The sequence below is a fragment of the Cydia fagiglandana genome, chromosome 3 (assembly GCF_963556715.1).
Source record: "Cydia fagiglandana chromosome 3, ilCydFagi1.1, whole genome shotgun sequence".
Classification (NCBI taxonomy): Eukaryota; Metazoa; Arthropoda; class Insecta; order Lepidoptera; family Tortricidae; genus Cydia; species Cydia fagiglandana.
In genome coordinates, this window is record NC_085934.1 from 18704317 (window position 1) to 18728974 (window position 24658).

At 37.5% G+C, this 24658-nt stretch overlaps 1 protein-coding gene across 1 annotated transcript; it reads right to left on the reverse strand.

Moving 5' to 3' along the window:
* Nucleotides 1-14533: 14533 nt before the first annotated feature.
* On the reverse strand, nucleotides 14534-18346 carry LOC134680565 (uncharacterized). The gene is made up of 4 exons (XM_063539678.1): nucleotides 18127-18346; nucleotides 17986-18045; nucleotides 15570-15666; nucleotides 14534-15221 (listed from the first exon to the last, which is right to left on the reverse strand). Exons 1-4 carry the CDS (start codon nucleotides 18222-18224, stop codon nucleotides 15069-15071), a joined length of 408 nt encoding a protein of 135 aa, XP_063395748.1. The 5' UTR covers nucleotides 18225-18346; the 3' UTR covers nucleotides 14534-15068.
* Nucleotides 18347-24658: the final 6312 nt, after the last annotated feature.

Genomic DNA, 24658 nt, shown 5'->3' on the forward strand with positions numbered 1-24658 from the left:
GACTTTTCTTGGTCCAACTCTAGTAAATATCAACTGCGGAAGCCTTTAAAAGCATCACATTTTCCTTGGGCATTTAATAATCGATCGGGGCCTTAAGGCGCTTACAGACCCTTAAGTCCTTCTCAAAAGAAACTCATTATAAATTCGTATTACTTATAAAAGATTGTTTTTTTTTACCTATGTCATAATCTTCTCAACTATTGTGAGGGTTTAAAAGGTTTTTGATTTTCAATCTTTGATGGTCGCGGAAGGGCTTTGTCAGGAAATGGGCTTAAGCATAATGGAGAATGCTTTCCCTTGGTTAACAATCTCATATTATTCGTTACTCTCAGGCTATAGTCTGTATATTTAGATTGCTCACATTAACAGACTCAAAAAAAAGATGTTTTGGATAAACAACATCAAATACGTTTTATAAATTTTTTCTAAGGATTTGTGTATTTTTTAGTTTGGTCGAAGCGTAATTCTCATTGTTAGAAATTAGTGCCTCTTCTATTAATTCTTAGGATTGAATTACCTTGCGACCTTGCTAAGGCCGCCGGAAGACGCTGGATGCGGGTCGCTTCCAACCGGTACGAACGGAGGTCCAAGGGGGGCCTATGTTCAGCAGTGGACGTCTTATGGCTGAGATGATGATGATGATGATGATGATGATGAGAAGGATTAAATTAACAAAACGCACACCGAGCTCCATAAGAAAAAGCTTAAAGGAAGAGTTTTAAAATAACGAGGATGAATCATTTATTGCAATATTTAAAGCTTACTCAATTCTAATATTTTCTTGTTTAAATACAACGCGGTGGTTATTTAAATCATCTTCTTACTTTTGAATCTCAATCAAGCTTTTAATCTTCGATTTATGTTTACCTCATTTTTTTAAGGGCCGTGTTTTTTTCCTCATTATAAGTACCCATAAAATATTACCATTTTCATCAGTAGCTACGGTCTATATACCGCCGTCTTAAGTGGGGTTAATCGAATTGCAGCCTTAAGTGGTGGGTGGAGGGTTGAAAGTCGAGTCGGTCGGCGGAGTATTTAGTGATTTACCTTCCCGTCCTGTTTGATTTGGAAGTCCGTTGTCGCTGTGGTTAATTTAAGACATGAGCTTTGAGCGGACATTGAAAAAGGAGCAAAGGTGACATTCTGATGTCAACAGCAGCTACATCCCACGGCATTACTGATGATGCCGCGCTGTACGTTAAGGTGACAGTCCATTTCCAACGTCAGCTGCATTACTGTTCGACGTTACTGTCATTCATTGCCTTGTGAGTCATTTTACTATGGAAATTGACAATAATGGTACCTAACATTCCATTTCTGACCGCAGCTGCACGACTGGTACTGAACTTCTTCTTCTTCCAGTGCCATCTCCTACCGGAGGTCGGCTATCATGAGGGCTATACGAACTTTAGACACAGCTGCGCGGAATAATGAGCGTGTGCTCTGCTTGAACCATGTTCGGAGATTTTGGAGCCATGAGTTACGTCTTCTTCCGGATGATCTTTTCCCTTGGATCTTTCCTTGTATAATAAGTTGAAGGAGTTCATACTTCTCGTTTCGCATGATATGACCGAGGTACTGTAGCTTGCGTGTTTTGACGGTCTTTAAAACCTCGACCTCTTTATTTACTAACTGCAGCACTCTCTCGTTAGTTATTCTATCCGTCCATGATATTTTCAGGATTTTCAGGATTGGTACTGAACGCGTCGCTGTTATTGTCAATTTCCATAGTAAAATGAACAGTATTGCAGCTGTCGTTGGAAATGGACTGTCACCTTATAATCGAGTGTCGGAACAGAGAAATGCAGCTGCGGTCAGCAATGGAATGTTACCTTTACAGATACAGCGCCCTGGTCAAGGACGCACCTGTAATGTCGCAACAGTCATGCTGCTCCAGTTGCCGTCCAAACATCACCTGTAGAGTAGAATCGTGATTGGTATTAAAAATTGCCACTAATTACTTATAAAAAAATTGTGTTCGGCGATCAAATAAATTCGAAATGCTTTTGGCATGTCATCATCTCACTCAGCCATAAGACGTCCACTGCTGAACATAGGCCTCCCTCATTTTTGGGGGGTGAATGCCATAATCGCCACGCTTGGCAGGCGGGTTGGCGATCGCAGTCGAGTATACCGAATTTGAGGGACGCTGCTGCCCGTCCACCGGTGGTCTTGGACGTGGTTTAAGGACATACCCGGGTCCTGGACGTAGTTTAAAGACATACCCGGGTCCATAGAAACTGATACGTATAGGAAGTTACTAAGCCCTGCTGCCGAGGTAGGCATCAGTTTAGCTACATGCGTGTATAATAGAATACTGACTTGATTCTTGTTTGCTGCGGCTTTTCACTAAAAATAACTAGGGACCTCCATTTGGATTAACTGAAGTCGTGTTCAAATTTTGAAAATCTAGCAATACGGCGCGATTCGCTAAATGAATTAGAGATTAACTAGATACGATATAGTAAAGATATGTGACGTCCCACGGGTAAAGGTACCTTATGGCGGTTAGCGCTTACGCTATTATTAACGCCGCTCCAATATTATTGCGGCGCTATGTGAAGTAAGCGCCAGCCGCCATAGGGTACCTTTTTCGTGGAACGTCACATATCTTCACTATTTCATATCTAGTGCATCTTTAATTCATTTCCCGAATCGCGGCACCAGCCGCCATAGAGTATATTTTGCAGTGGAACGTCACAGATCTTTACTATTTCATATCTAGTGAGTCTCTAATTCATTTCTCGAATTCCTCTAATCTCTAGCGAAATGCAGGTTGTATGCGGGTTGTATTAAGTTTGTAATCGCTCTTTTCTTGAAGGTCTGAAGGTCGTATCGATCCAGAAATACCGCAGGCGCCAGTTTATTCCACAGTTTACTCGTACCTGTGCGAGGCAGCAAGGCTAATTCACACAAATCTTGGCGGGCGATATAGCGTGTTCTTAATCTAGTCGCATGCGCAAAACTTGGCGGGCGATTTAGCGTGTTCATAATCTAGTCGCATATGCAAAAATTGGCGGGCGATTTAGCGTGTTCATAATCTAGTCGCATATGAAAAATTTGGCGGGCGATTTAGCGTGTTCATAATCTAGTCGCATATGCAAAACTTGGCGGGCGATATAGCGTGTTCATAATCTAGTCGTATATGCAAAACTTGGCGGGCGATATAGCGTGTTCATAATCTAGTCGCATATGCAAAACTTGGCGGGCCATATAGCGTGTTCATAATCTAGTTGCATATGCAAAATTTGGCGGGCAATTTAGCGTGTTCATAATCTATTCGCATATGCAAAGTTTGGCGGGGGATATAGCGTGTTCATAATCTAGTTGCATATGCAAAATTTGGCGGGCGATTTAGTGTGTTCATAATTTGGTTGCATATGCAAAATTTGGCAGGCGATTTAGCGTGTTCATAATGTAGTCTCAACCACTTGTGCCTTAGACACGACATTATTGATACATTTGGTCACAGCTTTATTGCGTACGGGTGACCCTAAACTAAATGATGTTTGTATTCCGAGTGGCCGGGGCGAATGTTATTGACGCCTGCGATCAACCGTTTAACGCGATTTAGCCACCACGTAGGCTTGTCACAACAACGAGATAGCTATTAATTATGCTTTGTTTATAATTCATGCTTTAATGGTCAGTTTCAGCAAAATGGGGTCATTAAATACCGCCAGTAGGTTGTATCTAATCGTCCGAAAGGGATTAGATGCTTTGAAATATCTCTGATGTACCGTTTGTTAAATCAAATCTTCATTATTGCTTATTAAGCTTTGAAAAAATCATGTAGGAGCTGTTAGAATTCGAAATACACAGTTGATGAAAAAAAATGCGTTCATTCAAATTTTCAAAATGAAACATTAGACTATAGTATTTGATTATTCCGCTATAATTATTTAAAGTTAATATGTAACGTCGATGGAGCGCAGTATAGCTATATTTACATGTTAACGTGTCACCGACTTGAATATTACCGTAAAACGGGGTGAGTAGGTTTTACGGGGAGAGTTGGGTTATGAATGGGAAGAGAAGGTTTGAGAGGGGGGTGAGAAGGGATTTTAAGGCTACTGCTACAAAAATAATGTATTCCAATTTAAAATGGGGCTATAGTAATACGCATAATAAAAAAACATCGATCCAACAATCTTCCAAAATCACCTTTGTGTGAAAAACCCTCTCACCCCAAATACGAAGCACTACGGGGTGAGGTGGGTTTTCCTCTTTATCGTCAAAGTTATGAAATGGAACTACCCAAAATAAAATACAAACGTCCGAACCACTTATTATTTACAGCATTCAGTTTTCACATGTAAAAATAAAATAGAGGTTTGAAAGTCAAATTTCACCCAACTCACCCAACTCAACTTACGGTACAATATTAGACGATTAGTACGATTATTAGTACGATTTATAAATTTTCCCGCCACGGCTTTGCACAGGTCAACAAATTATACCTACACCTAAACCTTCCTCAAGAATCACTATTGACAGGTGAAACCGCATTAAAATCCGTTCAGTAGCTTTCATCGTGAACATACAAACACACAAACAGACAGACGCGGCGGGGGACTTTGTTCTATAAGGTGTAGTGATAGTGATTTTCCAAAGTTATACTGGAGCGCTATTCAGATTTAACTATTTGTAACTTATTTTAATACTTAAAGATCGCTCACGCTGCTTTGTGCATGCGAAATTAAGTCAAAATAGTTCGTGGGATGGCGCCAATCACCGAGATCAAAACCAGTTACAAATCATAATTGTTGAGTCTGAATCGGGCTTCAGGTTTTGTTCGTATACTAACTTACTAACCCCCTTATTCATAAAAATTTACCGGCCTGATTTAGTTACATTATGTTTTATCCCTTTCTTACAGATACATAAGTCAAAATGACAGATAAAGACAAACGATTATTGGGTAATTGAGGTTTGTAGCGCGTTTATGAATAAGGGGGTAACCCTTTAATAGGGTTATAACATTATTGACCTCGTTAGGTGCAGGCCAAGCTCGTTTTGCTTTACAACTTTGCACGGTGGTCTAAAATGACTTTATTAGGCAAATAAACCACAAGGGCATATTTATTTACACGTCCACACAATTTGTTCGATCGATACCACAACAATGTGTCGGCCGAGACTCGAACTCGCGACTTTTTTTTCCACTGTGCCTCCATTTCTAAAAAAGACAGGAAACAAAGAAGTGAAACCTTTAGAGTTACCAGCTTTCAAAAGCTGTACTGTATGCATGTCTGGAGCTACAGATGTAGTGTATAATTATTTCCCATCGTTTTCGTCGTTCACGGAAACGTACGAACGTGTCTTGCTATTTCAGTCAATCTCGGTACAACTGACAAATACGAACGTTTGCGGGAAAATACTATGGAATCCAATTTTATGCACTACATGTCGGCGCGATTCGGGAAATGGATTAGTGATTCACTAGATATAAAATTGTAAAGATATGTAACGTTCCGCGGCAAAAGGTACCATTGCCGCGGCTGAATATTGGATCTGCGTTAATAATAGCGTAATGCCGTGGAGCGTCACATATCTTTACTATTTCATATCTAGTGAATCTCTAATTCATTTCCCGAATCGCGGCGTCTGTATCATCATAATATACTCGTATTAGTTATATCGTTCGTCTACTAACCCTTTAGTAGGGTTATTATCCGCGCCGCTGCAGCTAAGCGAGCTCGTTCATTAAACTTAACGATGTACAGTGGTGTAAAAATTAATTACGTGCTCGGCAGAGTGAGAGCCAAGTCCTTAATTAGCGAAAACCCTCACCTCAAATACAATATTGAGGTTCAAATTAATGCTTATTATATGAATAGGTACTGTTTTTACTAAGCGATTATTTAATTTTAATTGAAAAGTATATTGTTTTCTTATTCATGGTTCATGGTTTATCATAGCTTGTAGTAAACTGTATTTTGGGTACGTATGCCAGGTTATATACTTGGCCACTATATGCACTATATGCCAGGTTACTATTAGATATATGTTTTTAAAAAGGTCTTTGTGGTTCTTGAGCAAAAACGACGAGTTACCTAAATAGGGTAAATCAATTACTGACCACTATTTAGTACTATTTATTATACTATTTACTTACTACTATTTATTTATCGTATACCTAGCTTTTTTACATGCCACTGGATACAATACATTCAATACGAAATACAAATACATACTCCTTATTGCACACCTCAATAGGTCATTTAAATACAGTTTGTAATAAGTAATAATTGTCATATTAACGTTCGTTCGTATCGTTCAAACGATATTCACGTTTCAAAGCATAACAAAACTAGTAAAGTGAGCTAAAATGTACATTAAACGCTGAAACCACCCACAACATTAAACACAATCGCGATTGTGCCAAGCCAACTAAAGACTTGGCATTATCACTCCTGAATTGAGCAAAAAATCAGCTGAATCAATTCAGCCATCCCCCTATTCAGAAAAAATACGCCTTACCTGACTAAATTCCAGACAATGCATTTAGACACATTCCCCCGCGATCCATCGTTGTGACAACCCTCATTGTGTAACATTATCTCTTATGCCACTGTACTGCTAAATTCCCTCGTGATTTTCGACCCAAATAGCTGATATTAAGGTTGAATTTCCGGTAAAAGGTATGAGGAGAATTCTCAGCTCACACTTAGCGTACTAATTGAACTAGGGATGTGTAACTAGCTGTGTAATGGGAACAATTTATTATGTGACACGTGTAATGTCTCCTTTAGAACTATGAGCTCTGAGAAAAATGGACTCGTCTGCGTACTTACGTACCTTGGAAATCGATTCAACTAAGCTGGCGTGATTGATGAAGATGGACCGAGCGAATGACATCTATGTATCATTGCGAGGGCGACCTTAAGGCTGGTACACACCAAGATGCATAAATATTACAGTTCGGTTGTAACAACATTGCAAACAGGAAACGGGCGATTTTACGGTCATCTGACACATAAAAATTGAGTGACATAATTAAATTTTTGATAAATATTCGACAGCAATCCGGCAACGACAGATTATTAATTAATATTGTTTTTATACTTAAATTTCAACATTTTTCTCTTTTCTAAGTAAAAATTTGGCTTACTAAATAATTAGCTAAAAATAATAATATAATAATAATATATATGTTGTTGTTGATGTTGCTCCTGGTCGTCTTCACGACGGCAGTTTCAGGGGCCCATCTATACTGTTACCATCAGTTTGTCACTGACATAAACGCCGTCGAGAACGTAATTTACTTTCTATACATCCCGTTTGCACTAATATGCGAGTGCGAGCGAGATGTATAGAAAGTAAATTACGTTCTCGACGGCGTTTATGTCAGTGACAAACTGATGGTAACCGTACTAGTCAGCGGCAAGTCACCACCTGCCTCGATAACGTGTGTTAGCATTGTTATGGCAGGTGTCCGAACTCTTTACAATAGCCCAGTCTCATAGTCCACCCAAACTTCAATCCATAGACCGGTATACTATTCACTTTTGCTACAATAGTCCAAATGCCTGCTGAGACCGGTTCATGGGTATCTATTGTTGCACCTGTGAACGGGTTCCAGCAGGCGTTCTACATGACATTAAAGCTCTCCAAGGGGCCTCTACGTGTTGGATCTGTGTCCCCACGCAAGCCTATCAAAAAACCGGGATTATAGGCCCGTGATATCCAAGGAGATACAAATATATATATATAGTAATAATTAGCTAAAAATCGAGTCTGCTTATTTGATGAAGTAGGTATAGAATCGGCACCGGTTTAAATCTTATTATTTTGTCGGTGAAGTCAAAAACGCATGTTTTTAATATTAGATTTGATTTCTCTAACTCTTTAACATAGGCACGGTTAGTAAGTGTTACACACGTAATAGGCGGGAAGACTTCCTGCGCACCCGTGTCTCTGCATCCGTGCTTCCGTCCGTCTGTGCACCCGTGCCGGTAACGACGTCGTAATGCACACTCAGTGGACCACAAAATGGGTGTGCTGACAGCAGGATTGAACAGGTAATTTAAAAAAGTAAATATACTCGTAAAATTAAGAAAAAAGTTGTTAGTGAGGAAGTAATTTGTGTAATTCGTTTGAGTAATGTAATCTTAGTGCAGTGTCCCACGACTTTTTATTTTGAACTTGGCCGAACACACTCTGTGTCCAGATAAATACTTCAATAACGAACATAAGCAGATGACAATGTTTTTAAGTATCTAAGGGTATAATATGGACGGAAGATTAAATTGTGTTCTGAATAATTACAAAATAATTAAAATACTTTTTCTTTACATACTGTTGTATAAGTGTTACATCTAGATTTTAAGTATCTCCCGCGCATAAATCACCGTCACGATTTTTGATACACTTGCAATACTTAATAATAAGAATTCGTTTTAGAGTTACTAAATCGAAGTTCACAAATTGCGGGCATTTTTCTCTGTCACTCTTATAACGCCTTCATTGGAGTAAAAGAGAAAGATCCCCGCAATTTGCGATTTTCCGTTTTCGCGGTAGCCCCTCAGGTCTTTTACCTACTGTATTTAGTGCCCATATGGCTGATGACTTCTAGCATAACGGCATACTAACCTAAGCTATAAAAGCGATCGACATAGAAGCGATAAGCGAGGTTAAGCGGTCGGCACCCAAAATCACTTGATAGACCACTAACGAAAATGGCTGGTATTATGTGCATTACCTAGAAAGCTTAGGGATATTAGTATCGATGTATGGATGCATTTTGGTGTTTGTGTACAGTCGCCATCAGATATATCGGAGTGGCCAAGGTCTTCACAATATCTGAACACGCACTCTAACGCCCTGACAATAAAGGCGTGCTCAGATATTTGTGAGCACCTTGGCCGCTCCGATATATCTGATGGCGACTGTACCAATGATTCTACGGGACACTAATGCAGTAATCATGATTTCTTTTGCGTCTGGAGAGTACTTAATATTTGCGTAACTACTTGCCGCAAGGTTATCGTAGAATTGTGTCATTTTCTCTTATGAGGAAAGGGGACAGGGGGAAAGGGGATTTCAGATGAACGCTTATCCTCTCCGATATCACCATTATAGAAAATAGTTTTACACACTCTACCTAGGTACTCTGATAATTTTAAACAAATCGTCCTCTTAAAAAAATTCGTTGCTGACTGATACTGACAGATAATGTAATTTAGCGACAAGAATATACGCACTACACCGGCGCTTAAATTAATTTATTTTAAGTGTTATAACGTACGTACGTCATTAAATAAAACAACACTTTAGATAAACGTTAGAATTAAATGTTAACGCTCCACCGTGCACACATCCTAAAACACCACTCAGCACAATTTGAAAGGCAAAGTAAACAGGGACATTATGAAAATCCTTCTTACGTTTATAATAAACTTTTCGTCTATCAAACGTCACCCAAGGTAAAATAACCCCATAAACCTAAATAATAAGGTTTATTTTTGGTTGTAGAAATTTTATATGTCAGTAAAGATTATGGCTCTGATTATTTTTATGTTAAGAGGTGGGGAGATTAAAATTATTTTATGTTTATGGAGGCGAGTGTACTTCAAGATTTGTATTCTTACGGAGAAAGTTGAACACGTTTTGAAGTGACAGTCGGCAAAAATAATAAACTTACCTGAGATTCGTTGAACGCTAAAGACTGCAGTCTTCATAAATAAAAGATGGTACAGTCACCTGCAATAATAAGACACAACGAAGGCTGCAAAAATATCTGACACGATCTTATTTGTAGAGCCATAAGAGCGTGTCACGTATTTTTGCGGCCTTGGAAGAGTAACATATTATTGCAGGTGACTGTACATATTACGTTGGCAATGTATTCATACTTATTAGTAGATGTGCCCGTGGCTCTAGCTAGTATTTAAGAACACGATCGGTCGTCTATTTTACTACATCTCAGCTAAATTACTAGTTGGTACAATTTCGAAAATAAATCAGAAGCTACTTATAAGAATATTATACTTTCACATAAATTTGATATGAATAAGCTTCGTAGACAGTAAAAATCAAGAGGGACTATTCCGTTTTCGTCATTTGGACGACGGAGTTCTAAAAATTAAGAAAATCGCTCTTAAACGCTTTTGCCCATTAAATAAAAGCGCCTGTCAGAAATTAATATCAAAAGCGCGAGAAAAGTCAATACGTTACAACAAAAGTCAGGCGCTAGGAATAGCATAAAGATTCACATATTATTTGTTTCCAAAGCTCGTAGTATCATAGCGTCTATGCATGACATATTAGACTTGATCCACCAGAGACAGGGTCGTTTTTCCTAATGCGTATTTAAGGTAGATAAGAGCTAGTTAATGTATGAGCAATTGAGCATAATAATTATGCTAAAAAAGTTCTTGATCGTAGATACCAAACAGTGAAAACTGTTTTCAAGTCACATTAAAAAAGGCGGAAGTTCGACTGTTTTTTTTTGTATATTTGTTATCTCAGAATTTCGACATGTGTGAACCAATTTGAAATACCTTATATGTAGGTAGTTCCAAGTTGGCGCCATTAGAAGTCAGGTTTTTCAAAGATGTGATTGACTACCTACTAAGCTGTTTTAGAATATTTTATCTTTTAAGGGTTCCGTACCCACAGGGAAAAAAACGGGATTCTAAACTGAAATAAATGTCATATATAATAGTGTTTCTACTTGATAAAAACAAATTAAAATGTTTTCTGAAAAATCATTTAATTTGTTCAAATACTTCTAATAGTAAACGGGTTATTAGGGATTGCAATCCGGTCCGGCGGATCCAGTAATCCGGCTGGATCCGGCACTTTTTAGAAGCTACCGGATCCGGACCGGATCCGGGAAAATAGAAAAAAAGACCGCACGCAGCACCCACTGCGCGTTTTAGGTAAGATAAAGGCGACGGATAGAAGAAAAAAGTTAAACAGAATAAAGAACGAATGAAAAAATCTAAATTTAGTAAAATAAGAAGATATTTAATATGACGATGATTGAGAACAGAAGAGGATTTCCTCTTCTTTCATGTTGGTGGCACGGATCGGCACGGATACGACAGTTACTTAAATAATTAGAAGTTAAAATTAAAGGATGGAGATGTCATGGAAGGCATTTGGAACGACCGGTCTGGCTTAGTGGGTAGTGACCATTCACTGACCCTGCCTATGAAGCCGATATGCCCTTACCAGTATTCAAACCCAGGACCATCGCGATGGTCCTGGGTTTGAATACTGGTAAGGGCATTTATTTGTGTGATGAACACAGATATTTGTTCCTGAGCTATGGATGTTTTCTATGTATATTTATAAGCATGTATTACTTAATCAATATACTATACGTATATATATTCTCGCCTAGTAGTACTGCCTAAAGCTAGCTAGTACCCATATTACAAGCGTTACTTGGTTTGGGGCTACGAGTAGGTCGATCTGTCTGTATAAGATTTTCCCCAAATATTTATTCATGAATTATTTATTATAAAAAATGAAAGCAAGATAATATTGGAGCGCATTTCATACAATTTTGGTTAAAAGTAAAATAGCTTGTTACTAGAATGGATGTCAGCGTTACAAATAATTCCATCAAAGAACAGTTACGAAAAATTGTCCTTTCAAGGAGTTCCATTTTCCATCCCATAATTATCCCATTAACAGGCTTTGAAATCTAATCAAATTTATAATTTTATCGTAAACGTAAGCAGAATGTGCATGACTGAATATTAATAAATGACTTAGATTTCAAATATTTATTTTTATTTTGAGATTGACTATGTGACACTTTTTAATACATTGTTTTATTTTATTGTTATAAAGTTATTTCTTATTAACTTCAAATTGTTGTTTTATGAATAAATTTGTAAAAATACCCTTTATTTCTCATATAACGCATAAAACTTGAAAAATATGTAATTTAATTAACTTTAATATCCTTATACGTAACCGGATCCGGTCCGGCCGGATCCGGCCGGATTGGGGCCAAAATCCGGCCGGATCCGGCCGGATTGAAAATCAATCCGGTTTGCAATCCCTAGTTTCTATTACTAAGACTCCGCTGTCCGTATGTCCGTCCGTCTGTCCCTCTGTCTGTTACTAGGCTGTAACTCATGAACCATGATAGCTATTAGCTAGACAGTTGAAATTTTCTCCCGCCCGTTGCCGCTGTAACAACAAATACCTACTAAAAATAAATAAAACAAATATTTAAGCGGGGCTCCCAAACAACAAACGTGATTTTTTGCCGTTTTTAGCGTAATAGTACGGAACACTTCGTGCGCGAGTCCGACTCGCACTTGGCCGGTTTTTCAAATTCCAATTAGGCGTCACACCTACCTAATATCTACGGCTAAAGTCGTGGTACCTATTCTGTATTTAGATTACAGTTTTGTGTAACAAGGCAAATAGCCTATAAAATGACTTAATAGCGGTTGACAGCATAATAAAACCGTAACACTACAATAGCTATGTAAATGAAAGCCTCATACAACCAAAAATGGAATACTTACTGCTAATTGACTTATAAGGCCGTTCCCGTACCCAAATGAAATCTACAATCGAGGCTCCCCTCACGCCACCCGTCCCGCCCCTAGATACAATGACGATACAACAGCGCCACGCAAGAAGTAGCGACTTGAAATGAACTAACAGGACACTGATTTGTAAAACGTATTACTTAATACTGAAAAAGCATGCTGCATCTCATAGATGGCGTTAAAAGTTAAAATGGAAAAATAAATGAAACATAGTGTAAATTAAATATTCATTTTAATGAAGTCAACTCTTATTTCAATAATATTTAATTATAAGGGTAAATACAGTTTATATTTAAACAAATTAATGACTGCAAGTTTTCTATAATATCATTATTTATTAGGTATACTGTGCAGGTATATCATCGATATTTATTAAAAAAAACCGGGCAAGTGCGAGTCGGACTCGCGCACGAAGGGTTCCGTACCATAATGCAAAAAAATAAACAAAAAAAAAGCAAAAAACAACGGTCACCCATCCAAGTACTGACCACTCCCGACATTGCTTAACTTTGGTCAAAAATCACGTTTGTTGTATGGGAGCCCCATTTAAATCTTTATTTTATTCTGTTTTTAGTATTTGTTGTTATAGCGGCAACAGAAATACATCATCTGTGAAAATGTCAACTGTCTAGCTATCACGGTTCGTGAGATACAGCCTGGTGACAGACGGACGGACGGACGGACAGCGAAGTCTTAGTAATAGCAAAAAGAATAGATAGTATAGAGGGGTCCTGTCAAAGTAAATTTTGTAGTCACGGTACATTTACTGCCATCTATCGACACACGATTAAAACTTAAAATAAAATTGAAAATGTATAAATGAATTAAAATATGTTTACGGATATATGATTATTAATTTTTATTGTTCCACAATGACCCATGTTCTTTCACTGATACGTGTTAAAATTGTTAAATATCAAACGGTGTCGCCAACGCCATCTAAACGACAATAGGCCAAAGGTGTATGGCGCCATCTATTCGACAGTGACTTTTGCTTGACATCCGAGGCACGTTTTTTTCTTAGACTTTATTTATCTTATACGGAGTTATATATATCTCTGGTAATAGGGTCCCGTTTTACCCTTTGGGTACGGAACCCTAAAAAGTTAGGGCATACCGATACAAGTGCGAAAAATAGGTAATTCGCACATGTATCGTACAACGTTTTACAGTACATAATATGGCCCTTTAAATTTTCGACATAGTTACGTAATGTGCTAATTATCGCACTAATGCGGTAAAGTAGCACCATATTGTAATAGTACCTACATTACGTTTACAAGTGCGGCAAATAGGAAATTCGAAACGAGTGGCGATAAATTCGAGTGTTTTGAATCGACACGAGTTGCGAATTACCTATTGGCACATGTATCGTACAACGTTTTACAGTACCTACATAGGGTTTGCTCCAAGGAAATACCGGTACCGAAAGTACCGAAAATACCGGGAAATCCCGGTTCTTTTTAACAGTACCGGTTCTGCAATCCCTAGTCCCTACTACCATACATATGGCTGCTTCAATTTTTGACATAGTCACGTAATTGCTAATTATCGCACTAGTGCTGTAAAATAGCACCATATGACTGTAAATCAAATTTATTCATTTTACAGGGTTCCATAGGTTCGTGGAATCACTCAAGAGTCAAGACCTTTTTTCTCAGGAACGTGTAGAGGTCTCAAATTGAAATTATATCAAATAGGTACTCGGATCTACTCTATTGTCAAATATATTAGCTTTTTTTCTCGTATATCGCAAAAATCCGAATTAATATCAAAATACCGGTATTAATATTGAAATCCCGGGATTGACATGCAATATCGGAAATCAATCCCGGGATTGAGAATGTTCCGATATTGCATGCCCTAACCAAGTTTCAACCTAACAACGAATAATAAATCCCGGGATCCGGATATTTCAATATTGGTCCTTCTCAATACCGAAAATGGAATCTTGAGCTTTGCGAGGGTTTCAAGGCACGAGGGTTACACAAACCACTTCACAACTTGAAACCAATTTTACCTACTCACATGCAATTTTGCACATTTATTCAAGCCCCTTATCTTGTCTAGAATACAAAATTTCGTAAACGTAGCTCTAACAGTTATTCATAAATTAACGTTTTAAAACCGGCATTTTTGTGACTGACTGACTAATAGATCAAAAACCTAACCCACTTCCAGCTGACCTAGAAACTTGAAATTTGGCACCAAGGTAGACTATTAGGAGTTAATAGAGGGAACAATCTAAAAACTGAAAATTATTGATAATTTGATGAAGAAAAACATATACTTATCGATAATAGGCTAGATGACTAATTTTCATTTATGGTATCAATCGATCAGGTTTGGCTTTAGGATCAACAGTCTATATGGGATCCATTGCATTAAAGGAATACAAAAGTCAGAAATGATAGTCAAAGTCCGACAGTCGTACTTCACTCGCGAAACGCCCCGAACAAAACGATATGTGACCGTGACGTCAAGGTCACAAAGAGTCCATCTTGAAGTATGAACAAAACAAGAAAATTGCGATTTTGTCGGTGTTCAGTGAAATATTGCGATTATGTATATAGTTTCCATACAATCTTTTATTGAATAAAATGTGATGAATCGAATCGAATGGTAACTAACTGCGACAATTCTTCGACCGACGGTTTTGTCAGGAAGCTCTTCTTCCACATTGAACGATATTTGTAACTGAAAATAAAATATATTGTACGTGTTAGCATTTACAATTTGTCACATCATGTACAGTCGACGTCAAAGATATGTACCTATTGCACCTTACTCCTTTGTAATAAGGTGAAAAATGTATACATATATTTGACGTCGACTGTACATATAAAGCACCGGTGGTAAAGAACCAACGAGAGAAATAGAAGTAAGACCCTGTATAATAGACTACGAATCGTGTGATAAATCAATTTACGATGGAATTCTGGCACACGAAGTTGAAACAATGTTATTCTAGCTAGGTAGTTAGTACAAAAGGTAAAATTGTTCTCTGCATACGATCAATAAGCATAATTAGCATGAATCACCTACCTCATGGGTATCTTCTTCCTCTAATAGACTAGGAACCCGATAAGTGTCATCCACCTGTGCAATGCGTGGGTTCAAAATGTTTGAGCCGGTCGCCTCACTGTCAAAACCAAAATTAAATAAATGTATGATGTTTTACAGCACATATGGACTTTACCGCACTAGTGCGATAATGCACACACACATTACGTAACTATGTCAAATATTTAAAGGGCTATATGTACTGTAAAACGTTGTACGATACATGTGATAATAGGTAATACGCAACTCATGTCAAATTAAAACACTCCCTTCGGTCGTGTTTTAATTTATCGCCACTCGTGAATTTCCTATTTTTCGCACTATTTTTTATCATCAAGTGATGATGAACAATAACAGCCACATTTTGCCTCTCATTAAGCATCCGGACAAATCTGTCGGTCGAAGAATTGTAGCAGCCAGTCATTTCTTTACAACATCACTCAATTTAAGGAGTCATCCATTAATTACATCACACGTGTAGAGGGAGGGGGTCAAGAAAATGTGACATATTGTGACATGGGGGAGGGGGGAGGCACAAACTTTGTGACGTCACTTTAACTTCATCAGTAACCGAAAAATTATTTAAATTATTTTATTCGCTGTACATTTAAATAACAAGTTTTTAAAACGATAATCGTTTTTATTCGTTTAATTTTCTTTCCTAAGCAGTTTTGGGTTATAAAATTACTAATATTTATATCGTCAAAAAAATTTGGATAAAATATTAATAATAATAAGTACCTACATAAGTACTTACTTAATTCGATTTGGCGATTTCGTAGAAAAAATGTGACGTCACACTAGGGGGGAGGGGTTTGCCAAATGTGACCAAGTGTGACAAGAAATAAAAAACCGGGCAAGTGCGAGTCGGACTCGCGCACGAAGGGTTCCGTACCATAATGCAAAAAAAAACAAAAAACAAAAAAAAGCAAAAAAAAACGGTCACCCATCCAAGTACTGACCCCTCCCGACGTTGCTTAACTTTGGTCAAAAATCACGTTTGTTGTATGGGAGCCCCATTTAAATCTTTATTTTATTGTGTTTTTAGTATTTGTTGTTATAGCGGCAACAGAAATACATCATCTGTGAAAATTTCAACTGTCTAGCTATCACGGTTCGTGAGATACAGCCTGGTGACAGACGGACGGACGGACAGCGAAGTCTTAGTAATAGGGTCCCGTTTTACCCTTTGGGTACGGAACCCTAAAAAGACCTAGAAATTCGTGTGACGTAATTAATGGATAACCCCTAATTAGTCCATTACTATTTCATAAATTGATCATGGACCCGCGAAACGCAGACAGACAGATATGACGAATCCTTAAGGGTTCCGTTTTTTGCCGTTTGGCTACAGAACCCTAAAAATGCTCTATCACAGGTAGATGAGAAATTGAAAATGGAAATAATTGCCCAAGATTATTAGTTTTATTAAAATAAAAAATCGGTCAACACGCTCAAGAAAAGGAAATCATTTACTATTGTGTAGGGTAGGTATAATATAAAATAACTATCAGTTCATTAAAAAATACGTAAAAGAATAACGAAAGTACGGACAATCGGTAAATCCCGGGATTTTAATTTCCGGGACTTACTCAGGCAACCCTATTACATTCTATCAGTGTAAATTTTTAGGGTTCCGTACCCAAAGGGTAAAAACGGGACCCTATTACTAAGACTTCGCTGTCCGTCCGTCCGTCTGTCCGTCTGTCATCAGGCTGTATCTCATGAACCGTGGTAGCTAGACAGAATTTTCACAGATGATTGAATTTCTATCGCGCTATAACAACAAATACTAAAAACAGAATAAAATAAATAGTTATACAACAAACGTGATTTTTGCCGTTTTTTGCATAATGGTACGGAACCCTGCGTGTGCGAGTCCAACTTGCACTTGGCCGGTTTTTTTAAATTAAGTACCTCTTGTAGAATATCAAATAACTGATGAGGGCAATGTATCTCGTACGATATTATTGATTGGCGACATTTTATTTAGTTTTCGGCGAACATTTGCTAAGTAGGTAGTACTAATAGAATAGCCATCTAGGAAAATAAGTACAAAATATGTCCAAATAATTGAGAATATCAATTCAAAGCATAAAAAGATATAAGCATCTGCACTGATAGGAAAACAGTAGGTATCTAAATCTAACTAAGGTCTTTTCGTACGCCGCCGCTGTGAGTAGGTAGGTATTTATCGCAACGCACGAAGTTACGCGCGACATAGGTACCTACATATGCGACGTTATCTATGAAAAGGGACCTTATTGTCGATGGCGCTTCCGCCATTATCAACGATGTTCTGATATAAATACCACGCCGCGCGACATGTGCGTCGTAAGCGCCATAGACAATAAGGTCCCTTTTCATAGATAATGCCACAATTAGAATTAGAACTTACTCGTTACTTTGAATGTCAGTGGTTGATGAAATCGGAGATTCCATTTCCATATTTTGCAGTCTGTTAATAAAGATAAATTGTAGTAGTGTATTGTGTTACGTAGGTAGGGCTAAACAGCACAAGTCAAATAATTATACTCACTCGATGTAGTCTAAAGATGTAGTATCATGTTCGGCTGTGAAATTATCAAATTTTCTTCTTTTCCTAGAAAGACAAAAAAGTAAAAAGTTTAGACGCATGACAAATCACGAGCTGAGGTTCGAACCCTCGATAGGTGGATGGATTGCTAAAAGAACGCTTTATGCGTCTAATTGTGTGCGTTACGTGTATCACTGTGTGCTCGTATTTATAGGAAGGCCCACTACACCGCAACCGCGTAACTACGTACCTAATATTATTGTTAGATTGTAAGCTACATACTTAAATTGTAGTGCCCTTACAGGGTTCATAGCTTGTTCACCATTCTAATGTAAGACCTAAGTAATTGTACCTATGAAAGCAATAAATTACTGAATTACTGAATTACGACTCACGGAGACGCACACATACTTATAGTTCGTTTTTTTAGCATTAGAAAGAACTTGCAAGAAGGTAAGCGATCTTGACATGTCTTTTAATTGAAAAACGCTTTTTAAAAATCTATAACTATTACTTATGAAAGCAGACGAATATAAATGATCGTATTAGATTCATAATTGTTACAAATTTGCCGTAACTTATTTTTAAAATGTGTTTTTCAATTAAAAGACACGTCAAGATTGTTTACCTAATTTCTAATGCTAAAAAAAACGAAGTATAGACGGCAATGTTTTCTGTCTTTGCCGTGGCGCTAGTGCTGCGTGGTGTAAACGTCGCGAATCGCAATATCCTTTTAAGCTATTTAGATGATGAATTGATGACAATGTTTAACCGGTAGATGGAGCGATTATTAAATTTTAGAATGTTTTAAGTTATATGGATTACTAATTAGTACGATCGAGTATATATTAAATTAAGTAATAATTACTTATTTCACTGTGTAATAAATATACATTTTTACTTACGTTAGTTCCATTGTTTGTTGGAATCTTCCGAGTTGTCTTTTTCGAGATATCTTCTTTTTATTCAATTGCTTGTTACCCATTATAACTTAAAGGTTTTGGTGCACACGGTATATCACTAGGACACACAACACAGCACAGTTTTTATAAGTAAATCTTATATTTGTTTTGGGGACACGTAGTACAGGTCCGTCTGGCACGAGCGCTCAGCTATCACTGTCTCATTTCGAAAGACGGACGGAGATAGAGCTTGCAGGCTGAAGTCGATATTTTGTTACGATAAAATTAGTTGATGTTTATTTATTTTAAAAAAAATTGCCTCTAATTATAGTTTTTCTAAAGCTGTCAAATTATTGTTATAGTTATGATTGATTTTTCTCCTTTTTTTGTTTCATAGTGTCACATAGTAAAGAAACAAGTAAAGTTGGAGTATAAATTCGAATTGGAGGTTACTTTGGGAATAAATTGTATCGAGCGAAGTGTTATGAATCGTGTATCGAAAGCTGTGTTATTAAAGATAATATAATCAAGAATTATATATATTTTTCTCACGTCTACAAATATCAACGTTTCTTAGAAAAATAGGATAACAATTGGGGTATTTTTACATTTCTGGCTCAGGGAACGGCCAATTGCTATTCTAATCGCTAGTACCTAATATTTAATTCTCATATATTCATACAAACAAAAATAGTGGGTATCCGTTTTGTTTTAGAGCAAATTCGGTATCGTGTTCTGATTAGAAAAAACCAGTCGGACTCGCGCACGAAGGGTTCCGTACCATTACGCAAAAAATGGCATAAAATCACTTTTGTTGTATGGGAGCCCCGCTTAAATATTTATTTTATTCTGTTTTTAGATTTATGTTGTTACAGCGTCAAAGGAAATAAACATTTCAACAATCTAGCTATTACGACGGTTCATGAGATACAGCCTGGTGACAGACAGACAGACAGACAGACAGATAGACTGACTGACAGTAGAGTCTTAGTAATCAGGTACCCTTTGGGTACGAAACCATAAAAGTAGAAGAAAAAATTTTGACGCGAAAAAAAAGTTTTTTTTTCTGTGGGGCAGGTCGCAACAAACGTTATTTTTTGCCGTTTTATGCGTAATGGTACGGAACCCTTCGTGCGCGAGTCCGACTCGCACTTGGCCGGTTTATTTCTATAGGCCACTGGGCATCATTTCAGCACCGGCAGTCAACCATTCATTTTAATCTCGTTGTATAATAATACAATGAGTTTTATGCGCCGCCATAGAATGCGCATAATGGATGACCATTATAAAGTGGGTTTTTCCGGTATTTATTATTATCTATGTATGTGAGCTAGCAAACGATGCAGTCACGTAACTCACGCTATCATATTGCACTACATTGATTATGTCCTAACTTACTGCCGTATTCGAACTTCAAGATATTCACAAGAGACGACACGTACTAGATCCATTCTAGATACGTTACAGTTTAGATATCAACTAGTTCTCTTTTGCAGCGCAATTCGGGCAACCAATGTCACTTTTACGTTAGATAGAGTAAGATATCTATTAGATGTGAATTGGATCTGTAAGTCATATCCCTGTGGAAATCGTTCAAGAGTATCTCCAGAACTGCGCAAATGTCATTGACTGGTTAGATCTTAAAAATATCGTTATCGTATCTTGGTGATGTCTAAAAGATATCTAATAGATATCTATTTCAAAATCCGAATCGGGCCCTGTCTTTTATGTCCTAATAAACTTAGTCGCAATACGTGTAAGAAGAATATTTAGAGCTGCCGCAATAGATATCGGGTACTTTAACTTTATGGTGTAAACTATACCGATGAAGGAGATATAATTATATAGAATAAGAATAAAAACATGTTGTTGCCTCACATCACATTGTCAATATCTGGGAGACCCAGCTTTGCTCGGAAAATATATAATAACTCAAAAATGCGCGTTTTCACAGAGATAAGACCTAGCTAGATCGATTTATAAACGAAAAAACCCATATAGCAAATTTCATCTAAATCGTTAGAGCGGTTTCCGAGATCCCCGAAATATATATATAAATAAATATACAAGAATTGCCCGTTTAAAGGTGTTAATACTAATAGATAGATAGTTAGAGAATTTAGATTCCCAGTAAAATGCAAATTTCTCCAAGATGGCGGCGGTTCCTCGAGGTCCCCGAAAGTCAAATAGTGTGGACATGAAATAATATTAATAAAAGGTCTTTTTTCCATGTCTATATTAATTTAATATACATATCAAATTTCAGGACTGTTCTAGAGGTTAGTCCTAATCCGATTGTGCTAATCATAGCGCATAATATTTTGTTTAATATGGATAACCATATTTGCTACCCTACACTAGGGTGGTCCAAAAAACATTTTTTTTAATTTTCCGACGGGGCACCCCCTTATTTTGTAACAATTATTATGCTGATAAAATACACCAAGTTTCGTAATTTTATCTCAACTACAAGGGGGTGCTCAACAACTTTGAAAATTTTGTATGTTGTATGAAAACCAAAAAAAAAGCAAGTATTTAATATTCATAATTTTATTTAAGTATCTGTTTTCACATTATTTGCACATCTGATTTATAAGTTTATAAGTAGAAAAACATTTTTATTTCAATCTTTATAATTTTTCAAAAGTAAGATTTTTAGAATTTCACCTAAAAAAATAATTAAAAATAGAAATAAAAATGGTTTTTCACCAAGTAACTTTTTAATCACACTTTGAAATAATGTGAAAACTACTACGTACATAAAACTCAAAAAAATAATAACTTGATTTTTATGAATTTCATACAACTTTGAAAAATTTCAAAGTGTTTGAGCACCCCCTTGTAGTTGAGATAAGATTACAAAACTTGGCATATTTAGTCAACAGAACAAGTGTAACAAAATGAGAGGGTGCCGCTTCTTCTAGCTAGAGTTTGAATTTTTCCCATACAAACGTGAACCACCCTACCCTACACATTTGTCAAGCATAATTATTTATTTTAAAACTTAGCAACATACTATTACCTACCATAATGATGCCTGTTAAATTTTAAGTATTCTCTTGTTAAGGTGGTAATAATTAGAGTTAACCATACATTGCCTAATGCATTCTACATCAATAAGCATAATTTGCACTAGAACGTTCCAGGTCCGTAAATGCAATACCTATACGACAATGACCAATCAGCAAATGCTTATTGCCACAGATAGATATACTATGCCTACATAAACGCTCATTATTATGCAACAACAGATAATCCCATGATTCTCATGAATATGAGATATGACATACCTAAATGCACACCTAATGCTTTCAATATGAATTCGTAATTAGAAATAAACAGCTTCATGACATGACGAAGTGAGGATTTCGAGATGAGATGCCGCACCAAGGTGCAAGATGTGGGTTACGTCATTACCAAACTAAAATGGAGTGGGGAATATTGCCAGGCAGAGTGATGGCAGGTTGGCCCAAAATACCGAAAATTTAACAGATTGGCACTTTCGGATAAAAAGAAACGCCCGGCGATCCTAACGTTAGATTTCAATAAATTTTCAATTTCAATCAATTTATTTATTTCGTTTGCTTGTTGGGTTAGAGCTACCCCACACTAGCGTCTCCGAGCGTCGGCGTCTAGTCAACTCATTTGGCTCCTCTACACGATGGGCCAGCGCCGGCCACTCCAAGGGACGCAGCCATGCGGTAGAATGAGATAGCAATATCACTTGCTCCCTCTAACGCATAAATGCGTCCCTTGGAGTGGCCGGCGTTGGCCCATCGTGTAGAGGAGCCATATGGCTGCTGCTCGACGCAACGTTGGCGCAACTGCGCAGTCATTTCCATAGCGCTGACCTAGTGCTAGTGCTAGTGTTAGTGTATAGTGTGCATAGTGCTGAGTTAGTGTGGGGTGGCCCTTAGGTTAGAATAATTTTGATGAATGATGAAGGATAATGTATTACATATTTTGTTTTAAATGTCATTCATTTTAAACACACAAAGGACTTAAAATTTATTTTACAATTTTATTATACTCTACTGACACTGCGAACAAAACCTATTTGATTAAAAATTCTCTCTACATGCATATTCGTTATTTTAATTTTATCGAAGTAATAAATTCACTGATTTACCATCATAATACCCAATACCCAATCCTCTCACTGAACGTACAATATCATATTAAAAACAAAAATTTCACGTTAATATTCACACACTTTGTCTCGATCGAAAAGAGCGCGAAGTTAAAAAAAAATCAGTCACTTAGGTCGTTTTTCGTTTGGGTGTAAAAATCGGGCAGGTATTATTTATTTCCCAGCATTCTTTGTTCTTTTGTCACCCCTTAAATCATGCATGTGCGGAATAAATGGGGATATAGCGGTGGTGCGTTTTACACAAATTGGGTTTGTATATAATTTACAATTATTAGGGGTAGAGCACATTGAAGAAGATTGCGCTTGACACGCGAATCTCATCAAGTTTAGGATATACAAGGTGTACCTAATCGTTAAGTGTACTTACTTACTTACTGCCGTGGCGCAGCGACCCGAAGTGGATCTTGGCCTCTGACACTAAGGAACGCCATGCTTCTCTGTCTAGCGTCGTTTCTGTCCAATCGACGGCACCGAGCTCGTTCAGATCTTTCACGACCTCATCGCACGAGCGATACCTAGGACGCCCAACCGGTCGTCCACCATCCGTAATCCGTAATCGTTAAGTGTAGCCAGGTGATAATTCCCTAAATATAACAGATAACAGAAAACTTCAAATTGATATCGAAAGTGGGTTACCAAATTAGTAAAATTACATTTAATAACTTTTTTAAATGAAAGCAGAAATATCCTAAACATTAACTTCAAACATCCCATACATTTACTATGTACGACGGCTCACCCCTCAAAGAACGTCGGTGTCGTGAGAGATAAAACTGCTTGAGATTCATTATTTGCGATAATAAACTGTAATAAAATAATAAAACTACCGTTTATGAAATAATAAATCTAAAGGGGCCCACTGATTACCAGTCCGCCGGGCGGTATCGGCCTGTCAGTTAGAACAAAATTTTGACAGTTCCGAACAACTGACAGGCCGATACCGTCCGGCGGACTGTTAATCAGTGGGCCTCTTAACATTGGCATCTTGGCTACGCGGCCTGGTCACGAGATGGCAGACCCTCCATCACGCGCTGTCTCTGTAGTTCGGTGCTTTTACTTACCTACCCGTGTATATTGCCCCTTATTCGATGCGGGACCCCGCTGGCTTATCTGCGACCTAACTACAGGTGCTCTCTCTCAAAGTCAGTTTATTAAGTAGCACTCTAATATTCATGAATCCATATGGTTTTTGGGACTTAAAGGGCTGATAGTGGAAAAGTTAAGATGTGGGTCGATATAGTACTTAGTACGACGAATATTTAGCTGACACAGTTTGTAAGTGATCAAATAAGCTCACAGGAAAACAAAGTTTTACATTACCCCCTTCTCCATTTAGGGCTTGTGCACAAATCACGCGAGGTTCGATGGGGGGAGGAGGGGTCACGAAAAAATCACGTTGGGGGAAAAATAAACGTGAGGTTTTCTTATACCCGGGGGGTATAAGAAAACCTGACGTGTATTTTTCTATAGTGATGGAAACTAA

What these genes read in the sequence shown, in the direction of transcription:
- LOC134680565 (XM_063539678.1), bottom strand. Translation starts at nt 18,224, where the DNA reads ATGCGTCTAAACTTTTTACTTTTTTGTCTTTCTAGGAAAAGAAGAAAA. An exon ending in ACTGACATTCAAAGTAACGA is followed by an intron (nt 15,667 to 17,985) that starts GTAAGTTCTAAT and finishes TGGTTTTGACAG; the next exon opens with TGAGGCGACCGGCTCAAACA. An exon ending in AGGAAGAAGATACCCATGAG is followed by an intron (nt 15,222 to 15,569) that starts GTAGGTGATTCA and finishes TTTTATTTTCAG; the next exon opens with TTACAAATATCGTTCAATGT.